Here is a 20729-nt window from a genome sequence, read left to right as displayed (position 1 = left end):
TTAGCAGAAATGCGCGCATGCATATTTAATGCATTATGAAGTAAAAATCCACTTAACACGAAAATACAATCGAAAAGCCCTACCCACCCACCACTCCGTTCAACTTCATCAACAGCGAAGCTGCCGTGGCTGCTGCTGAGCGTAAGTCATCTTTTTCTCCTCGACGCGGTGAGTTGAACCGAATTAAAACGAACTAAACATTTCAAAAAACATTGCATTATATCCATAGGAAAATATGCCTTATATGACCTGCGTTTCCTCGCAAACTACGCAAACAACTCGTCGTCTGGTCCCGTCTGAACGTGCAGTCTCGTCCTGCAGCTTCGAGCCGGGAACTCGTACGCCCCTCTCTTTCCAATGGCAAGGGGGGGTTTGGCCTTAGATAAAATACAAGAATATATAGTTGTTTTGCTTTCTAGCTTCTACGCTTCCAACAACTAAAAGCATTTTGTGCCGTCCTGATGCACCCACATCTACATTACTATGGAATAACTAAACGGAAGCTGCTGTTCACAAGCACTTTGCACTTCACTTCGCCTACCCAAAAGTGCATTTTACTGCTTTCGCCAAAACTACACAAATATAACAGGGAGTGGGAGAGGAAAGCACTTCCAGTGGGAGGCACAGACACCGAGACACAGCGCGCAATCCAACTGGGGAGCAACACAACTCCTGAAGAATCTAGGCCTTCGGTACAATGCACTGTATGTGCTAAGTTACAGAAGCCGTACTTTTGTAGTTCAATAACAAGCGTTTCACAGGAGAAACGCGGAAAAACAAGACAGGGGCCCGTCCCTTCAACCACGAAGACGTGGGTACTGCCGCAGGTAGGGCCCCGCTCAGCTCTCGCATTTGAAGCAGCAACTAGATGCATGCATGAAACAGTATCTGTTCCCCGGCCGAAGATGCCTACTGCAGAATATTCAGGCCAATATTGCCCCGTTCTTGCCAAGATCGAGAGACAGCTACACACTGCACTCTCTAAGCCCCCACCTCTTGCACATGACGTGCAGAGAGCGAACGGGTCTCTATCTTCTGTGTTTCCTCTGTGGCTCTCAACTTCTACAGTTAGGGGGCTTCAGCATAATTGGACAACTCAATGGAGGTGTACATACACCACGATCTTGAGCGCCGTTGTTGCCAGAACAAAAGCGGGAAACAAACGTGCTGCCTTCGATGCAGCTGGTAACATGCACTCCGTTGCTGTTACTTGGGCCACTCGCCATTCCCAGTAATAGCAATGACACGCCCGCACTGGCAGCGGCGGAGGAGAGAAGCAACGAAAACACAAGCAGGAGAAACAAGCAGCAGCTTCAACTACAACACCAGGTGCAGCAGCAGCACGAGTAGCAACAACAGTCGCATAACCAGCAGAAGTAACGACAGCTGCACCAGCAGCAGCATTTGCAACAGCAGTCGCAGCAGTAGCCGTAGTACCCCAGTCGGAGCAGCAGCAGAAATTACAACGCGCGCTGCCGCAGCAGCAGCAAATGCTAGGCGACATGATATCTGTGCTATCAGGAATACCGTCTTGCTTTTGCTACCAATTCGTACGTTATCTCGCCAATACTTCTGCTGCCATTTACCTTAAGACACCTACTTGGGCTTCTATTTCTGTTTCTATTTCATATATAACTAGGCAACGCCGCTAGCGTTCTTAAGTCAAAACCAAACAAAAAAGCAGCATTTACAACTCTCGACCCCCCGCGACAGCATAAACTGTCTATGCAGGAAATCCCCATAAAGCCAGGCCCCTCAAGTCGCCTCCGCGAGAGCAGATAATACGCACATGCGTTGCTGCTGTTGGGGCCCCTTCCTCCTGTGTATCGGTTGCGAGTCCTTCTGGAAGCTGTACATACACCCCCAATCAAACGACAGAGGCAGCCACTCCAGAAACACAACAACAAGGAAAGCAAGAAGCAAACCCTAAACCCTAAACCCTAAACCCTAAAAAAGAAGCAATGCAGAGGAAGTAAAATACAAAAAATGCATTCGGCATACCTCCAGGCTCGCTTCATGTTGATCGGGGGCAAATGCTGCAGTCGCTAAAGGCCGCCAAAGAAGACTTTTAAACGCATCGCCTTCCTTTATCTCTTCTGGCAGCGACAGTCGCAGCAACTAAACGAAAAAGCAACAGAGAAAACGTAATTAAACAAATGCAGCAAACACAGGAACATACGAATCCTTACGCACCAACCCAGACAGAGAGAACTCCAGAGAAAAGCAGCCGCGCAAGGGCCGCTAAACCCTAAACCCTAAACCCTAAACGCTAAACCCAAAGCTTTTAGGCATAAACACCAAACATCCAACCATGAGCCCTTCCAACCGCTAAGCCCCGGTAAATTCTAAACCCCAACAAACCCCAAACCCTGACAAACATTGAAACCCGGCAAACCCTAGACCCCAGTAAACCCTAAACCCCAAGCCTAAAATTCTCAGCAGCCTCACAACCCTCGCGACCCATACTATCGGCTAAACTCCCCAAAACCCTAAACCCAAGAGGAGGCGGACCCCGTCTGGCGCGTCTGTACACTGTATTTCGTAGGTGGTGAGGGTTTCGTCTTCGGTTGTGTTGTCTTGTAGACAGGACCGCCGCACTTCAGCGTATTTCAGGTAACTCCGCGCACTTAGCCGCACAATCCAAACTTCAGGGGCCCCCGCAGCTTTGCCAGACTCGACTTCCTCTCTGTCCAGACCCAGAGCAGCATACGCACTGCTGCTGCTGCTGCGGCTGCTGCAGCCACCCCGGCTGCTGCAGCTGCTGCGGCTGCTGCGGCTCCTGCAAGCACGCAAACAACAGCAGACACAAAAGAAAATAAATGAAACAAAGTCCCTCCAACAAACACAAAACTGTTCAGGTGACTAAGAAGCAAACGATTCAGAAGCAACAGCAAAGTGCTGAAGACAAAATGCTGGCTGCTTCGCGATTCAGCGGCTATTCCCAAGGCCATAAGTTGCTGCTGCTGCTGCCGCTGCTGCACCTGCCGCAGCAGCTCTAGCAAACACACACCCACCATCTAGTATCTGCTCCCTGTGCATTTCTCATCATCAGCAGCTCTTGCCGCGATTGAGATGCCCATACACCTGACTGCGGCCCTGAAATAACGGCCGCTCCTTGAAGCAAACTCGTCAGCTCCTGCAGCCCTCTCGAGTGCCACTCCTGCTGCTGCTCCTGTTCCTGCTGCTCGGCATCCGTTTTCAAATGTTCTTCTGGGGAGCTTGGCGGGTTCCCCAGGGCGAGCTGTCCATACACCCGAAGGCGCAGCACTGCTGTACGGGCACAGGCATCGTAGCAGCTATAACCAGCGCCAGAACTGTCGTTCGGATGCCCCCCAAAACGCCGCACCCCCAGCCTCAGATGAGTCAATGCGAGGCCCCCAACATCCACTGAAAAATAATTGTGGTGTCCTCGCAAACGGTCCTCGCAACCCAACACCGTCACCCAACCCGGAGCTGCAGCACATACATTTACCAGCAGCAGCAGCAGCAGCGGCAACTGTTGTGGAGCCGCACAGGCGTGAGGGAAGCCTGCATGAACTACCATCCTCAACCATACAGCGTCAGGCAAGGATGGATGTGTTTGCAGCCTAAGACAAAATAACAACTAGGAGGACTCGTTGCTATCTCTTCAGGTGTACATACACCCCAAATAGCCTGCCGCCCCCTACTCAATCCTTCCCTTCCCCTACTCACTCTCCGCCTCGCTGAGCTCAAGGCTGCCGTCTACTGCGGGTTTGGCGCGCAAACCCTCCACAAAAAAAGGGGGCCCCCGGGGACCCCCTGGGGTCCTTGAAGAAGCCCCTTGCGAATCCGGAGAAGCTGCCTCTTGTACTGTCAGTACGTCGAGGCCGTAGATGATAGCTGCAGAGAGAGCAGCAGAAACAGCAGCAGAAATAGCAAAAGGCGAGCGCAACTCAGGAAGGCTGCTGCAACAGGGATAATAACTAGACACGGGGGCCCCTAATAGCCCTCCAGAAACACATGAAAGGTTCTAAACCCTAAACCCTTGATCCTAAACCCTAAATCCTAAACCCTAATCCTTCAACTCACTCGGAGCTGCTAGCTGCACAATTGTCCACTCAACACTTCCCACATCCCCGCGGCACTCCGCAGCTGCGATATCCCGCAGCGCCTCCTGCACCATCACAAACCCTAAACCCTAAACCCTTAAACCCTAGAACCTCCCACATTCTGGCCCCCTTTCTGCGAATACCAACCGCTGCGCTGGCAGGAGGAGCAACAGCAGCAGCAGCAGCAGCAAAAGCAGCAGCAGCGGACCTGAGCCTCCTCCACTGACGGTCTTCCCGCGAGGATTCGTCTGGAAATGATGCTGCAGGGATCGCTCCGGCGGACTTCACAGGCACCCAGCTGCAGCAAACAAACCTCGAAACACTAAACCCTAAACCCTAAACCCTGATGGATGTTTTAGTTGATAGACTTCGGTGTTAATATTTAAATTTAAATGTGATTATATTCAATACTTAAGTGGGCTTACGTTCATATATATATATATATATATGTATATATATATACACCTGTGTTTACATTTATACTGATATGCGGTATGGCTTATGTATACATATTTATCTAGAAACATATGTATATATATACATTTATTAAATATATAAATGCATTTATATCTGCGTTTCTGCACGTCGTGGGGCCGACCGTTTCTCTCGCGAAGTCAGGGAGTTTTGTGAATGCGGGGGGCAGCAGGCGCGAGAGGGCCTCCAGGAGTTGGGGGTTGAGGGGCCCCACAGCAGAGAGCAGAGCAGAGACAGCAACAGAATCAGCAAGACGGCATGCCTTAGTAGATAAACGAGAAAGCCTTTCACGAGCAGCAGAATACAGACGACGCCAGCCAGCAGAAGCAGCTCGCCGGCCCTTGTGCGCTACCGCTGCAGCAACCCTAGACCACGGACTGCTGCTGCTGCTGCTGCTGCTGCTGCTACTGCTGCTGTTGCTGCTGCTGCTGCTGTGAAGAGCAGAGCTACGCCGCGACCTCTTGCGGGAGCTGCTCGCAGTTGAAAGACGGTGACCTTCTGAAGGCACATCCGAAGATGTACTAACCCGCTGCTGCTGCTGTTGCTGCTGCTCTTGCTGCTGCTGCTGCAGCAGCAGCTGCTGCTGCATGAGTTCAGAGGGACTACTCGACGGAGAAGACAGCAGTGCGCCCCATTCGCCACGAGGAGAAGGCATGGGGTGCTCCGATGGTCGCCTTGAAGGCCCCTCAACGGGGCCCCTAAGGGCCGCCTCATAGGGGCCCCCAAGGGGCCCCTCAAGAGGCAGACTGCTGCGCTGAGACGAGGGACCCACCGGGCCAAGGAAGGAAAATGGGCCATCACTTTCCCGATGCTGTTGGTGCTGCTGCTGCTGTTGCTGCTGCTGCTGCTGCTGCTGCTGCTGTTCATGCTGGTGCTGCTGCCTCTGCTGGTGCAGCATCAGCTGCTGCTGGAAGTTTGCCTCTGCAGCAGCATGCGCCTCTGGGGAAGAGCGGAGGCGGCGTGGGCCTTCGCCGGCATCGGCCCAAGGCCCCCCAAGGCCTTCCTGTGCAGCAGAGATGCATGCGCTCGATGAGGGGCCCCTCACCTGCACTGAAGAAGCAGCATTCAGTTGCTGCTGCTGCTGTTGTGGCTGTTGCTGCTGCTGTAACTGCTGCTGCTGTGGCTGTTGCTCCGGCTGTATTTGCTGCTGCGGTGCCTGCAGCGGCTGTAGCTGCTGCTGCTGTAACTGCTGTTTCTGTAACTGCTGCTGCTGTACCTGCTGTTGCTGATGCACTTGGTGCAGCGGAAGCTGCTGTTGCTGCGCTTCGCCTATCCGAGCCTCTTGTTCGCCTCCTTGAAGCTGCCTCTCCATATCCAGCACACCCGTGGGGGCTGCGAGCAGGTTGCAGCTTCTGCTGCTGCTGCTGCTGCTGCTGTTGGCAGCGTTGGTGTTTGCGGTTGTTGCATTGCTGCTCGTGCGGCGGTAGCTGCTGCTGCTGCTGCTGTTGCTGCTGCTGCTGCTGTTGCTGCTGCTGCTGCTGTTGCTGCTGCTGCTGCTGTTGCTGCTGGGGGGCTGACCAAGCAGCGGCAGTTGAAGTTCTACAGCTACCTCTGCACTGACAGGAGAAAAGAGACGGGAAGGCCTCAGTGGGACACGCAGCGGAGAAGCCGATCCCAGAACCGTGCCCCCAGCCTGCTGCTGCTGCTGCTGCGGTTGCTGCGGCTGTTGCTGCTGCTGCGGCTGTGGCTGTTGCTGCTCCTCCTCCTGTGGCTTTTGTTGCTGTAGCTCCTGCTGCTGTGGCTGCTGCTGTGGCTGTTGCTGCTGCTCCTCTTCCACAACCGGCTGCTGTTGCTGCTGCTGTTGCTCCTGCGCCTGTTCCAGTTGCAGGTGCTGCTGCCGCTGTTGCTGCTGTGGCTGGTGATTCTGCTGCTGTTGCGGTTGTGGCTGGTGCAGCTGCTGCTGTTGCTGCTGTGGCTGGTGCTGTTGCTGCTGTTGCTGCTGTTGCTGCTGTGCTGCAGCTGGCTGAGGGGCCGCTGCTGCACTGAAGTCGCTCTGTCTCGGACTTGTACGCGAAGAGGGAGATGTGCTGGGGGACCCGTCCCTCCCTCTAGGTTCTGCTGAAGGTGTCAAACCGTTTACTGCTGCTTGCTGCAGCAAGACCTGCTGCTGTTGCTGTTGCTGTTGCTGCTGCTGCTGCTGCTGTTCATCTGCAAGCGTTGTCTCAGCTGCCAACCCTTGCTGCTGCTCCTGTTGCTCTTGTTGCCTGTGGTCTTGTGGCTTGCGGTGCTGTTGCTGCTGGCCTCGTTTCTGCTCTTCCTCTTGCTGCTGTTCCTGCTGCGGCTGCTGGATTTGCTGCTGCACTTGTAGCTGCCCTTCTTGCGGCTGCACCTGCTGCTGCGACGCTTCCTGCTGCCGATGCTCCAGCAGCAGCTCAGCTGTCTGCTCAGTGGACATCTCTTGCTGCGTTTCGCCTGAGGGCTCCTGGTGTCGCTGCTGTTGCTGCTGCTGCAGCTCCAGTCGCTGTTGCTGCTGCTTCTGCAGCGGCTGTAGCTGCGGTCGGTGCTGCTGCTGCGGCGGCTGCAACCGTTGTTGTTGCTTCTGCTGCTGCAGTTGCTGTTGTTGCTGCTGCTGCTCATGGTGCTCATCTCGCGTTGGGGACTGCCCCCTACTGCAGGGAGAAGCGGGTGGAGCTCGAGGGACATCAGATGAAGACTCTCGCGAAGCAGCAATGGGAAGCAGCAGACGAGTAGCAACAGGAACAGCAGCAGCAGCCGCAGCAGTTCCGATTTCTGCTACTTCTCGTGCCGCTGCGGTTGGTCTCTGCTCGGCAGCACCCCGCTCTGTTGCTTCAGCTGGTGCTGCTGCTCCTGCTGGTGTTGGCGTTTCTTCTGCTGGTGTTGCTGCTGCTGGTGTTGCTGCTGCTGCTGGCGTTTCTGCTGCTGGTGCTGCTGCTACTGGTGCTGTCGCCGCCGCTGGTGTTGGTCCTGCTGTTGCTGCTGTTGTTGGCGCTGACGCTGCGGCTATTGATGCTGCTGCTGCTGTGACCTGAGGTGTCTGGCGGGGTCGTGCAAGGCGCGCTTCAGCCCAACCGGACGCACGCTGCTGCTGCTGCTGCTGCTGCTGCTGCTGCTGCTGCCGTCGCTGTTGTTCAGCGGCAGACGCTATGCCTGTGTTCGTAGAGGTGCTGATAGGGCTGTTGCTGCTGCTGCTGCTGTTGCTGCTGCTGTGTGAGACTGTTGACGTCCCCTTGTTCCCGCCCGTCAGATCAAGTGCAGTGGGTGCACGTGAAGCAGCAGCAGCAAACGCAGCAGCACCCGCAATAGGAGGAGACACTGCAGCAACTTCTGAGGGGGCTTTAGGGGCCCCTTGTGAAGCAAAAGCAGATATGTGCCCCTCCTGTTCCCTGTTTTGCTGCTCTTCATCAGGCTGCTGCTGCTGCTGCTGCTGCAACTGCTGGTACAGAAGCAACGGCGAACGCAGCTCTTGCTGCTGCTGCAGTCGTTGCCCGTGCACCAGCAGAGGGGAGAGTTGCTGATGGGCGCGTGAACGCGGAGACAATTGCCGCTGCTGCTGTTGCTGCTGCCGCTGCTGCTGCTCATCTCCTGAAGCCGGCATGGCAGCCAAAGTCTCTGTAGCCTTTGTTGCATGGGATGCAGCAGCAGCATCAGCAGCAGGCGGAGCAGCAGGAGCAGCAGCAGCTGCAGCACTTAATAGTGGGCTTTTGCTGCGGCGGTGTCGCGAGCTCCTGCGGGTTCCAGAAGACAACGAGGTAACAGACTGCAGCAGAGGCCCCCCATCCCCTCTGTAGCACTGCTCCCTCAGCGCACGCAAGTCAAAGCTGCTGCTGCTGCTGCTGCTGTTGCTACCCAGGCCTAGTGGTGGGCCGGTGCTGCGGGCTGCTCTTGGAGGACCAGAGGCAGCAGCGACAAGAGGCGATGCCGCAGCAACCCGTGTTGCTGCAGCAGCTGCTGCTCCTGTTGCTGCTGCACCCCGCGGCTCCTCTGCAGGTGCACTGACAGCAGCAGAACCACCTGCGCGGACACCTCCTTCAGGAAGGGGAGACACAGCCACAGGCTGTCTGCCAACTCGGGCTGGGCGCTGCTCTTGCTGCTGCTGCGGCTGCTGCTCCTTCCGGTGCTGCTGAGAGCTGAGCCAAAAGCGACGAGCAGCAGCAGCAGCAGCAGGAGCAGCAGCAGTAGATGAAGCGCTGGTGCCCATGCGGCGGCGCTTACTTGCTGCACCTTCTCTTTCGCTGGGGGCTCCGCGAATACGCGGCTCCTCGCCTATTGTTCCTCGTGCTGCTGCTTGAGCAGCAGCAGAAGGTGCTGCTGCTGCTGTACCAGGTGCTGTTACTCCTGCAGCGGGCGCTGCTGCTGTTGCTGCTGCTGCTGTTGGGTCCTGCATGGCACTTTCTGCAGCCCTTTCCGTTGCTGCTGCAGCAGCAGCTGCAGCAGCAGCAGCAGTGTCGGAAGCCCATATAGCACCAAGGGGCCCCTCTTTATTAGGTGTGCCTTCTGCGGGAGTACTCAGGAGGTTTTTCTTTCTGCTGCTGGTCGGAGACAGTACATTTGAATCTGCTGCAACATCTGCTGCTGCTGCCGTGTCCCCTGCTGCAGAGGCTCTAGGAGACAGCAGCAGCAACGGAGACGAAAAGGTTGAGGGTAAATATGAATGGCGGCGAGTAGCATAGCTGCCGGGGCTGTAGTGAGGCAGGAAGCCGCCATCTAACTCTCCCCTTGGCGCCACCGTCGTCGAAGCAGATTCAGATGTCTCCTCCCGCCTGTCTTCTGTCAGTGTTGCTGCTGCTGCTTCAGCCTCTGCTGCTGGTGCAAGATTTGCTGCTGCTGCTGGAGGGTCTGCAGCTGCGGCTGCTCCCGCTGGAGTTGCTGCAGTTGCTGCAGCGGAAACAGGCGCAGTTGATCCTAATGCTGCTGCTGCTGCTGCTGTTACGGGTACTGTGTAGATGTCTTGTGGCTGGGGCGTGCGGCGGCTAGGGTTTATGGGGCCCTTGCCTGCAGCAACTTCCTGCAGCTTCTGAACGGCCCCTGCGGCTAGGAGGGACTCTCGGGCCCTTTGAAATTCGCTCTTGCGAGCGTCAGCTCCTGCTCCTGCTGCAGCACTTGCTGCTGCACCCGAACCTGTGCCTGCTGCACCTGCTACTACTGCTGCTGCTGCGGGTGCAGCAAAGGCGAGGCGTGCAGAGCCTAAGCTGCTCTGGGCTGCAATAGCCGCAGGAACAAAACGCTTTCGCTGCTGCGGCTTTCTTGCGGAGCCGTTGTTTTCGGACTCTCTTTGACTATCTTCATTCTCTTTTGCTGAATTCGCTGAAGGAGAAGCAAAGGAGAAGCCGCTCACAGTAGGGGCCCCCTTCTCCCCAGGAGGCCCCCCCTCATGCGGCTCTGGGGGCCCCCCGTTGCTGCCGCCTCGTTGAGGCTGCTGCTCGGAGTCATTGGCTGTTTTGTGGGGTGAAGTGGATAGGGGCCCTTGAACGGCAGAAGAAACTGCTGTTGCTGCTGCTGCCGCTGCTGCCGTTGCTGCTGCTTTTGCGGCGAACGGCATTTTGCTGGGTTCCGCCCAGCCGCCAGTTAATGGCGACCGCGTGCGTCTAAGAGAGTCGTGCAAGCCTAAAAAGACTCAAAATGAAACAATTAAATACGCAAGAAGAATGAATAAAGTGGCAAACTGCAGCAGGTCCCTCGTGTGGCTGCGGTGGAAATCCAGGCTGCCTCTGAAATCAAAAAGGGGGGAGTCCGGGGGCCCCTCAAGCCGCTCTTCATCATTTGCGCTAAACAATTAAAGCATTACGTTGAATAAGAAATGCATACGGGCATCGAGACTATCGCGAGACACCTGCAGGGGCCCCCTCTTCCTCCCCTACCCGACGCCGCCCGCCTGCTTGAGTCTTCACTAGAAGTGCATGCGGAGCAGGGAAGATGTTCCTGTGTATTCTTATTCAATTTGCAGGAAGTTTCAAATCAGGCAAACAGACAGTCAACAAGAGGCTGCTGACGGGGGCCCCTCTACAACGGAGGGTTGTAGTAGACCTCGGGCTGGGGGTGGTGAGGTGGGAAGAAGCCCTGCAGCCTGCATAGCAGAGCGGTTCCGACGGCTGTTGTGCATGTGCAGTTTGCTGACAGGAAAAGCACCTGAAATGAACCTGAGACAGGCGGAATACGGCGAGAAAACCAATAAAAATCATTGTTTAAACCATTTATTCCTATTTATTCAGGCCTTCCTTGGCGCTTTCCGCCTCATTTCCACTCGTTTTCTCGCGATAGAGGTGACAGCCAAACTCCGCGATTGCTTGGGGTTTCTGCGAAAATGGGGTCCTCTGTGCAGCCGTCCCGCTTTTTAGACGGTGAGAATTCGAACTTAGTGAATGAAAGATCAAAACAAATGGGTGTGTAGATTAGTTCCTACACTGAAGCAAACGACGCCAGACGGGCATGCGAACGGACCTTGAAGACGGCATTTTTCAGGTGTCTAGGCAGCTGTTGCGCTGTTCCTCCTGATGGCTGTGCGTGCGTTTCAGCCGCTATTCTCGGCCTCTTTGCCATGCTAGTCTCTGCTCTCTCTCTGTACATGTTCGGGGAACTGTGGAATGTCGCACAGGACCAGCGGTTCAGCTCGTGGCGCGTCGGCTTCATCCTCCAGAAGCTATTCCCCTTCAAGGTAGGCTCTAGGGTTTAGGGTTTTCAGGTTGGGGGTTTGAGGGTTGCGGCGGCGACGCTTGAGGTTCAAGGTTGGGCGCACGCAGAAGTACTTGTTGACGAAGTAAATGCTCATCATACCTTTCCATAACGCGCTGTGGGGTTATTACAACTTTGGCTGCAGTCTTCATTCAAATGCCGAGCGATGTTTGAAGGCTGCTGATGCGCCTAACATGCCGCAGCTGCGGCTTGTATGGACAGTGTAGTAGTGAAACAGGTCGTAGGGTGGCTGAGCAGCAGTTGTCTGCATTGCTCTGGGATATCGTTTTTGATGTTGTTTCTGCTGCTGCTGCTGCTGTTGCTGCTTCAGAGGACCTTCGATGTGAATTTGACGCACATCCTTCTGTTTACCATCGCCGTCTTGATGTTGAGCCTGCGGTATGTAGCTCTGTTTTTCTCTGACCAAAGGAGAGCAGTGAACACATTATTAGCAATAATACATCATTTTGCATGCTTTAGTAATTGATAAACATTGTACTGAGACGGAAACAGCCTCCAGCTACGTTCGTAGCAGTGTGTGCTGTTGGCGTTTGAGTCGTTGTTGTCTTTGTTTGCGGTGTATGGACAGCTTATATACTCATATTTCGCCGGAGGTCTTCAACAAGAATCATATTATTTGCATGCACTTGCATGCAGATTTGCATGGCTTGTTTTATGTGTCTGTGTCTGCATCTTTTATTTGTCTGGGGGCCTCATGGGTTCCTATCTGGCTCTGGCTGTGACGTGCATGAGCCGCTTGTTCATTAGAGGCTGCAGAGGGTTTAGGGTTTAGGGTTTAGGGTTTTGTTCTGGTGTTTTATTAGGCCTGAAGCTCCACCAGCGCTTGAGGAGACAGCGCCCAGCCGCCGCAGAGAGAAGGCTACGCGAGTGGAGACGGAGGAGGTGCCCAGTGCAGCCCCTGCTGCTGCTGCTACTCACAAGAGCAGCAGAAGATAAATGAATTAAATAAGTAATAATTGCATTTAAGCTGCAGAAAATAAGCGCCGAATAGTTGCTGCTGCTATTGCAGCAGCAACTATTCGGACCGTCGCACTCGCGAGGTGCTGCTACTCCTGCAGCAGCAGCTGCTGCTGCTGCTGCAGCTGCTGCTGCCCCTCCGCCTTGGTGGCATCCCGTCAGCGGGGCGGTTGCCTATTGGTTTGCTGAGGGATAGCAGCGAAGTTGCTCTGCATGGATGCAGCGCAGCTGCAGTTGCAGCATTAAGAAGACAGGGGGGGTGCTTCGCCAACGGAGGCTTCAGTCAGACAACATCCCAGGTGTTGCTGCGCTTAAGCAGTAGCAAGTGGTGGGGTTGTTGTTATTTCAGAAGAGGGTGAAGTCTTAGTGCCTTCTACGGAGATTGGCGTAGCCTTGCTGCCGTCTTTATGGAGTTGTGCTGCAGTGTATTGCGAGCAAAAGGCAGGGTTGCTGCTGCTGTCTTTCTATTAACTCCCCTCAAGAAGGCCTCTGTCTTCCGTCTTCTTTTAAGGAACTCCAGACCCACAACCGTGGTGTCTTTGCTGATTTTGCGGTGTATATACACCTGCACACCTTCAGGTGTATGAACACGCACCACTAGCTGAGTTAAGGGGGTTTAAATGTCTCTAAACAACGCAGTATTAGTTAATACAGATAACTAGCAAAGAGAAGAGGAGTCCAGCTACATAATTGCTCGTTGTACGCATTATTACGAGGGATAATATATACATGCATATATATATATATATGTATATGCATATATATATGCATGTATATATGTATTTATGCATATGTATGCATATGTATATATATTAGTGTAGTTGAGATTAATATATTATTCATTTGAATTGGTTAACTTCGCTAATGGGCCTGCTAGTTGAGAGCGAGGCGAAGTGCGAAGGATGAGGCAGTTAAGTGTAATTAAAGTAGACAAATAGACAGAGAAAAGAAGACATACAAGAAAAAGTAAAGAATGCATGCACAGTTCATGAGAGCCTCCCTCCAGCGGTAATATAATTAATTCGTTTTGTTTGTTTAGCAAACAGAGGTGAAGAATAAACTGCAAAAAAATATTACAAGCCAACACAATCACCCTCTGTCCTTCCTCTCCCCTGTTTACTTCGCTACATCAACGCACAGAAATTACAAGGGCGTTATCAACCCCCATAGGGGCCCCTTAATCTACGGGGGCCCCTTGGGCATTGAAGCCTCCCCCGAATAAAGAGGGGCCCCCCCTTGGGCCCCCTGGAGCCCCCATTGGGCCCCCCTGAAGCCCTCATAGGCCCCACAGGGCCTCCCTGAGGCCCCCATTGGGCCCCTCTGAAGCGCTCATTGGCCTCCTTAGGGTCCCCATAGAGTCCACCTGAGGCCCCCCCCGGGGCCCCACTGAGGGGCCCATGGGGCCCCCCCCTAAGGCCCCCTTGAAGCCCCCATAGGCCCCCTTTGGGCCCCCACAGGGTCTACCTGAGGCCCCCATGGGGCCCCCCTAAGGCCCCATATTCTGATAATATGTAGGCTAGAGAGTAGCTGCGAGCAGAGACATATTTCCGTTCCTGCTAGCAGCTTAAACGGAGCGCGAAGGCTTTGCACTTCGCCCCACATAAAAACATATCCTTTACAGGGAATGCAGCATGCATGCATGCATGCATTATGCATGCATGCATGCAGAGAATACGCATGCATGTATGCATGCAGAGAATATGCATGCACGCAAGCATGCATGCAGAGAATATGCACGCATACATGCATGCAGACAATATGCATGCATGCATGCAGAGAATACGCATGCATGCGTGCATGCAAGCACATTCTCATTTTGTTTGAGATTAGGATTTAGATTTGTTTGTTTGGGGGCCGCAGAGGCCCATGTCTATGTCCATCGTGAAGTCGTAGTCAATGGTGGGGACGACGCTGGAGATGAACTTCAGCAAAACTATCAACGCCAAATCAGGCCTAAACAAACAGCAGCAGCAGCAGCAACAGCAGCAGCGGCAGCCGGTGGAGGAGGAGCAGCAGCAGCAGCAGGTAGAGGAGGAGCAGCAGCACCACGAAGCCCGAGATGCAAACGCTACAGAAAGTTAAAAGAGGCGCATGCAGTTAACGAAAAGACACACCCAAGAAGGAGGAAAAGAGACAAGGAACCCTAAACCCTAAACCCTAAACCCTAATCTCTAAATTAAACCCATAACCACTCTGGTAGACGCCAACAACAAGAAAGGCAAGGGAAACGAAGAGACAGATAAAAACAAGAGAAACAGAGACAGCAACACCCAAACAAAACAAAAAAAAACTAATAACAAACTCCTCATCCTCTCACCGAGGCTCGACGCCCTGAGAGCGCCAATGGTCCACAACCTTCTTCATCACTTGGGCGTGCCTAAACGCAAACCCTAAACCCTAAACCCTAAAACCCTAAACCCTAGGCCCTACACCCTGAACCCTCTATACCCGCCGTCTCCAGTAACCTCTCGCCCCTAAACCCTAAACCCTCAGCTCTGCCTTGCAGCCTCAAACGCCAACGCCACCTATAAACCCTAAACCCTAAACCCTAAAGCCTAAACCCTAAGCCCTTACTTGCAAGGGTGAATTGAAGCTGTGGGGACTCCTGTGCAGGGGTGAGGGTCCACCGTCACCGTCTTAGCCGCATAATCTGTCAGGATGTCTTCAAATATCTCCGCAGGGGTCAAGGGGGTGCCGCTCTGAGCCAAACCCTAAACCCTAAACCCTAAACCCTAAACCCTGACGCGTCTGCGACAGGCTGAGCTACAAGACGCGAAGCCTGCATAATTACTAAGGGCTCTCTCCCTTATCTTTCTTTTTTGCCTCTACCTCTGTCTACTTCTCTCTCTGTCTCCTCTCTCTCCGTCTATCTTGTGCATCGTATCTATTATTCTTATCTCTCTTATAGCTCTTTCACGTTGTTTTATGTTAGGGTTGTCTCTCTCGCTCTCTCTCTATCATCATTTGAGCCCTCTCTGCTTTTTTATTATTCCTTCACCCCCACGACTTCTTCTCTGTTTGTTTTTTGTATAAACTCGCTCTTTGCTTTTTTTATTTTGTGTTTGTTTAATTTGTCTCTTCCTGTGTCTCTTCTTTCTCTCGTTGTTTATTTATCTCCGCTGTTCACTTTGCCTCCATCTAGCCACCGCCTCCCTAAACCCTAAACCCTAAACCCTCCCCACCTCGTTATAACCAAACAGCCAAAGCCGAGGCGTCTGGAAGTACTTGTCGTACGTAATGCTCAGGTCATACGTTCGCACACTCAGCACATCTGCACCACACTCGCAAACCCTAAACCCTAAACCCTAAACCCTAACCCCTAAACCCTGTAAAACAAAGCTTTCAATCTCTTACCAGCATCGGGCGCCTGGCGAACAAAGTACGACGTTGAAGACTCCGCACACGCCGGGTCATCCTGCAACCAAAAACCCTAAACCCTAAACCCTAAACCCTAAACCCTAGCCCTGAAATCACACTCTTCTCTCTTCCAAAAAAACAAACCCTTCTCTGACTGAGTCTCTTGGCTCTAGTGTTTAAGGTTTAAAAGACGCAGGGTATCAAAATGAGGGTTTAGGGTTTAGGGTTCAGACGCGCCTCGCACAGGAGACTATCCAGGTCCCGCAGGTTCTTCAAGTCGGGTAAGGCGCCTCCCTGCAACCACAAACCCTCAGCATCAAACCCTAAACCCTAAACCCTAAACCCTAATCCCTAAACCCCAAGCACTTCCAAACCCTCATCACACCACCCTTACTGTTGTTTCGGGAAGCAAAGAGAGGCCATCGCCTGAGGCGCAAACAGCCACAAACCCTAAACCCTAAACCCTAAACCCCCTGAACCCTAAAGCCTTTCGCATAAACTCCAAACCCTCAATCCTATTCCCCGTGTATAAACCCTAAACCACAGCCCATGGACCCTCATAAGTCTAGAGTCTACACCTACAGGCAAGCCAGCTCCTCAACCGAAAACCCTAAACCCTAAACCCTAAACCCTAACCCCCTAGTGTGCAGAAGCCCCTTGCCTAACCTGTCGAAGCCTCCCTCGAGGTCTGTCTATCAGTAGAAGCCCCCAAAGAAACCGCTGGTTCGCTGTGAAGCTCCTCAGGGTCTGCATCTATTGGCAGCACCCAACCCTCTGCGTCTTCCCTGGCCTACAGCGCGCAAACCCTAAACCCTAAACCCTAAACCCTAAACCTAAACGCGATACCCTCATTAACTCTGTGCGCTTTGTATACACAAACACATCCTGTGCTTTGAGCTTCTCCACAGGCGTCGCCTACACCCTAAACCCTAGCTCGAGTACTCAACATCCACCTAAACCCTAAACCCTAAACCCTAAACCCTAACCTCGGCGTTTAGGGAGGCCTCGATGTCTCGCACTCTTCTGTGGCATGCTACTCCTCTTGTGACGAGAAATTGTTTATCTGGCGGAAGCCAACTGTTCACCCGTTTGCCGACAGCGGGCTCCCTGCGGTGTACATACACCCCCAAACCCCACAAATAAATGCTGCAGCACCGCTGCGGTGTACATACACCCCAAAACCCCACAAATATATTAAATGCAGAAGCAGCAGCAATAACAATATCAGCACCAGCAGCTACACTCCTCGTCTTACCAGCTGGCATTCCCTAAACCCTAAACCCTAAACCCTACCCGGAAGCCCTAAACCCTTAACATGAGAAGAGTTTAAAAAGCCTCAAGCGAACCCGCACTCCGCACCCCGCACCCCAAAACCCAAAACCCTAAACCCTAAACCCTAGATAATAAGGGTGAAGCCTGACCACTGCCAGGTAGGAAACTTAAAGACGAGGAGGTCTCCAGCATCGATAAACTCCTGAGGGGTCATCGTCCCTTTATCTACGAACTGAGATGTCTGGGGAACAAAGGAAAAGCGAGAAAGAATGCTTCGCCCCAAGTCGGCCAGTCGATGGCCCACGTTGCTGCCAGCAGGCGCAGCTAAAGGAGGAGGTAAAGAGCTTCCACCAGCAGCAGAACCTCCTGCTGCTGCTGCTGCTGTTCCTGCTGCTGCTGCTGCCGCTGGGGCTGGGGCTCCTCCACTAGATTGCCTACTACCACCACCAGCAGCAGAGGCACCTCCAGAAGCCCCTCCTGCTCCTGATGCAGCACCTCGGGCTTTAGGGGGTTTGCTGTCTGTCATTGCTGAGAGAGAAGCAAAAAAGAGCGATTACTATCAAACAAACAACCGGATAGAGACAGCCTAAAAAACACAAGAGGCGCACCCACACTCGAGCGAAACAGATACCTCCTCATCATAACTCTAAAAGCGCTGCTAGCAACACCAGCAGCAGCAGCAGCAACAGTAGATGCTGTGGCTGCTGCAGAAGCAGCAGCAGCGGGACACTCCCCGCAAGCGTGCTACTGAAAGCCAAGCCAACAGCAGATGACTCAGCAGCAGCAGCAGCAACAGCTGCTACAGCTGCTGCGACTGAATTAGCAGCAGCAGCAGCATGTTCTCACCCGTTAGTTGGCGAGGAAACGTGCAGACAGCACCGCAGACACAACCAACGGTATAGTGAAACTTGTTGCTAGTACCGCAGCGGAGGTCCTTAAGATTGAGGCTGAGAGGGTCTAAGGAGTTTCTGAATAATTTAAAGGAATATTAGAAGCCGGTAAAAAGCAAGAAAAGAACGCCAAGAAGACCCAACCCTTCCGCTCATGTCGATGAGGGAGGGGTGGACAGCGGCGAATGACCGGAGTATAAGGGAAGAGAAGAGAAAACATGCAAAGGTATTCTTAAAAAATATGATTTGAAGTATTAAATCCGATGAATGAAACAGAAAAAAGAAAAGAAAACAACAAACAAAAATGCGCAGAACAACGCCGCGCACGATATGCGCGCAGAATCTAATTCTGAGGTGTCTGTACACCTGACGTTGCAGACCGCAGCTCTAAGATGTTTTGCCTCTTTATTGAGATAAACGAATATAAATTTCATGAAATTCATCAAACAATTAACACTAAATATACCCACCAGCCCCTCTTCTACTGCACAATGTACAGCAAAGCCAACGGTAAAGCTGCTGCGCACAGCTTACTAGTGGTAGTAGAGGCTTCGTTCGAAGGCGTTTGTTTCTCTTCTGTTAATATATATATGAATAACGTTTAAATAAAATATAAATCAATTAATAATAAACACACACCATAGATTTTTAAAACTCTTTTCCTTACCTCACTCCCCCAACCCAACAGCTACTACACCCACCTACTTCCTACTACTGCCAGCGGCTCAGCTGTCCTTTTCCCGCTGCATTCAGGTGTATATACACCTCAGTAAATCGTAATTGCAATTTATTTGGTTCTCTACGACATTTCCTTTTCGCCTGCTGCTATGGCGCGAGGTGTCTGTACACCCAAAGACCGTCATGTCTGCTCCTGCTTGCTTCGTTAACGGTGTCTTTGTCTTCTCTAGCACTGCGGCCTTTCTTCTTCTCTTTAGACCTAAAGGAAGAATATCTGTTGAAAATTACTTTAAACAAAGGACAGAGAAGACGCTCCAATGGGGAAAACAACGAAAAAAAGCAGAAAAGCCTCTGCTCGCCTCCCTTGGCTGCTATTAACTCTGCTATGCTTTTGGCTGTACGTACACCCCATAGCTGCTCATCTAATAGCAGATGCAGCAAACTACAGAGCAACAGAGGCCCCTGTGGAGGTGCCTCTGAAACCAGTTGGGGTGCAGGTAGGGCTCTACACTGCCGAAGTAGTTGTTGCTATCTAAACAACGCAAAAATATAAAATTTAAAACAACAGAGACAAAGACAGAGATAGCTGTACGGACACAACAACTACATCTGCTACGCATTTAAATGGCTGTCTCCTTCAGAATTCAGGGGTAGAGAGATATATAGGCATGAACTCTTTTCTGCAGCAGCAGCGAAAGCTGCTGCTTTCACTGCTGCTGCTGCTGGTTTGCTGCAGCTGTGTATCAGTCTTTAGTTTTGCTGAAGTGTAGAGCTGTTCAAGCACCAGCAGCAGCAGCATCAGCGGCAGGAGCAAGGTGCACATTGCTGACAACTATGAATATGCTCCTGCTGCTGCATTTGCTGCTGCTGCATTTGCTGCTGCTGCATTTGCTGCTGCTGTTAGCACTCTACACATAAATGGGGAGAGAAGGGGCACCGACTGACAGTTGGCTTCGATACACCTCAAGTGCTTCAGGGCTCAGCCTTTCAGGTGTCTGTGCAGATGGATGCACCGTTGGGTGAGTTCGCTTTCAAATGAGGTGTACGTACACCTCAGCAGCAGCAGCAGCACGACAAACCAACAGCAGCAGTATAACAAACCAGCAGCAGCCGCAACAACAATCATCAACAAACTCCTCCGCCGCAAATGCAGCGGCTGAAGAACTGCTGCTGTTATCGCTGCTGCTGCTACTACTGATACTGCTACTGTTACTGTTGCTATGCTGCTGCTCTTGCTGCTGCTGCTGCTGTTGCTGCAGCGGCAGGGCCTGTTCGCGTATATCCGCGGCTTGTGAGCAACACGAATTCATTGAGAGAAGAAAAAGAAACAGAAGATTTGTATTCTTACTTAAAAGCTGTGGCGGCAGCAGCAGCTGAGGGTGGAGACAGTGCAGCAGCAGCAGCAGCAGCAGCAGCAACGGGGAATGACAAAGATGCTGCAGCAGCAGCAGCAGCAGCAGCAGCTTTTCAATATCACCACCGCAGCTTGAGTGCTACAGAAGATACGCAAAATATCGACAGCTTCCCTCCTTTGCTGCCACCAAGAAAGAAGAAAAACAAACAAAACAGCAGACTTCAAGAAGGAGACAAACAAAAACAAACTGCAGCAGCAGCAGCAGCAACAGCAGCAGGAGATAAAGAGCCTGCAGGAGAGAAAGAGTATCGAAGCAAACAAATAGAGACAGAGACAGCAGCAGACGAACGAGCAGAGAAAGGCAAAGGAGACAAAAAAGAGACAAAGACACACGCAGAGACAGACTCAGAAGCAGAGATAGAGATAAAGAAACAGAAAGCAACAGAGACAGAGACAGAGTCAGCAAGAGATAAAGATTTAGAGAGAGCGACAACAAAAGAATTAGAGACAGCGACAGGAAAAGAATTAGAGACAGAGACAGAAGGAGACACCCGTCGATTAGATGTCTGCCCTGACGAGGTCTCAGAAGAAGAAGAGGAAAAGAGAAATAAAATATTAGATAAAGCAGGCTTTACTACAGATATGGTGTGCGACATAGAGGGGGCAGGCGGTTCTAGAAGAGAGACAATCAACATAAGAGAAGAAAGAAAGAAAAATAAAGCTGCCTATACACCGCAGCTTCTTCCTTTTATTCTACCTCCTCAGCTGCTGCCCCCCAACTCCCCAGACTGTCACGGCGATGTCTTCTGTGGGGAGATATACTGTCTGCTCTTCGACTGTAACGAAGGAAAGAAAATATAATAATTAATGCTTGTCTTCTCTTCTTCTCTGGTTGTTGCTCTGTCTGCCTGTCTGTCTTTCTCTCTGTTTTTTGTCTCTCTTTCGCTAGTAAGTGCTTGTCTCTCTCTCTCTCTCTCTCTCTCTCTCTCTCTCTCTCTCTCTCTCTCTCTCCCTTTCTGTCTCTCT

At 52.4% G+C, this 20729-nt stretch overlaps 4 protein-coding genes across 4 annotated transcripts; 2 read left to right on the top strand and 2 right to left on the bottom strand.

Moving 5' to 3' along the window:
• Positions 1 to 1723: 1723 nt before the first annotated feature.
• Positions 1724 to 10044, bottom strand: EAH_00007060 (hypothetical protein, conserved; the record flags this gene model as incomplete). The annotated part of the gene is made up of 8 exons (XM_013395955.1): positions 1724 to 1849; positions 2002 to 2096; positions 2628 to 2779; positions 3015 to 3453; positions 3694 to 3861; positions 4051 to 4135; positions 4279 to 4368; positions 4669 to 10044. 8 exons carry the CDS (start codon positions 10042 to 10044, stop codon positions 1724 to 1726), a joined length of 6531 nt encoding a protein of 2176 aa, XP_013251409.1.
• A 762-nt stretch (positions 10045 to 10806) lies between these two features.
• On the top strand, positions 10807 to 12131 carry EAH_00007050 (hypothetical protein, conserved; the record flags this gene model as incomplete). The annotated part of the gene is made up of 4 exons (XM_013395954.1): positions 10807 to 10885; positions 11018 to 11157; positions 11506 to 11573; positions 11999 to 12131. The coding sequence occupies 4 exons, from the start codon at positions 10807 to 10809 to the stop codon at positions 12129 to 12131; spliced, it is 420 nt and encodes a 139-aa protein (XP_013251408.1).
• Positions 12132 to 13978: 1847 nt separating this feature from the next.
• On the bottom strand, positions 13979 to 17307 carry EAH_00007040 (autophagocytosis associated protein, putative; the record flags this gene model as incomplete). Its single annotated transcript, XM_013395953.1, has 9 exons — positions 13979 to 14105; positions 14470 to 14529; positions 14727 to 14851; positions 15335 to 15423; positions 15507 to 15567; positions 15904 to 15935; positions 16176 to 16299; positions 16595 to 16616; positions 16931 to 17307. The coding sequence occupies 9 exons, from the start codon at positions 17305 to 17307 to the stop codon at positions 13979 to 13981; spliced, it is 1017 nt and encodes a 338-aa protein (XP_013251407.1).
• Positions 17308 to 19352: 2045 nt separating this feature from the next.
• EAH_00007030 (hypothetical protein, conserved) lies at positions 19353 to 20564 on the top strand (the record flags this gene model as incomplete). The annotated part of the gene is made up of 2 exons (XM_013395952.1): positions 19353 to 19368; positions 19609 to 20564. The coding sequence occupies 2 exons, from the start codon at positions 19353 to 19355 to the stop codon at positions 20562 to 20564; spliced, it is 972 nt and encodes a 323-aa protein (XP_013251406.1).
• Between the last annotated feature and the right edge of the window lie 165 nt (positions 20565 to 20729).

The sequence above is a fragment of the Eimeria acervulina genome, genomic scaffold (genome assembly GCF_000499425.1).
Source record: "Eimeria acervulina Houghton genomic scaffold, Eah_scaff32, whole genome shotgun sequence".
NCBI lineage: Eukaryota > Apicomplexa > Conoidasida > Eucoccidiorida > Eimeriidae > Eimeria > Eimeria acervulina.
Note: the sequence above shows the minus strand (reverse complement) of the source record. Positions and strands in the feature narration are given on the sequence as shown.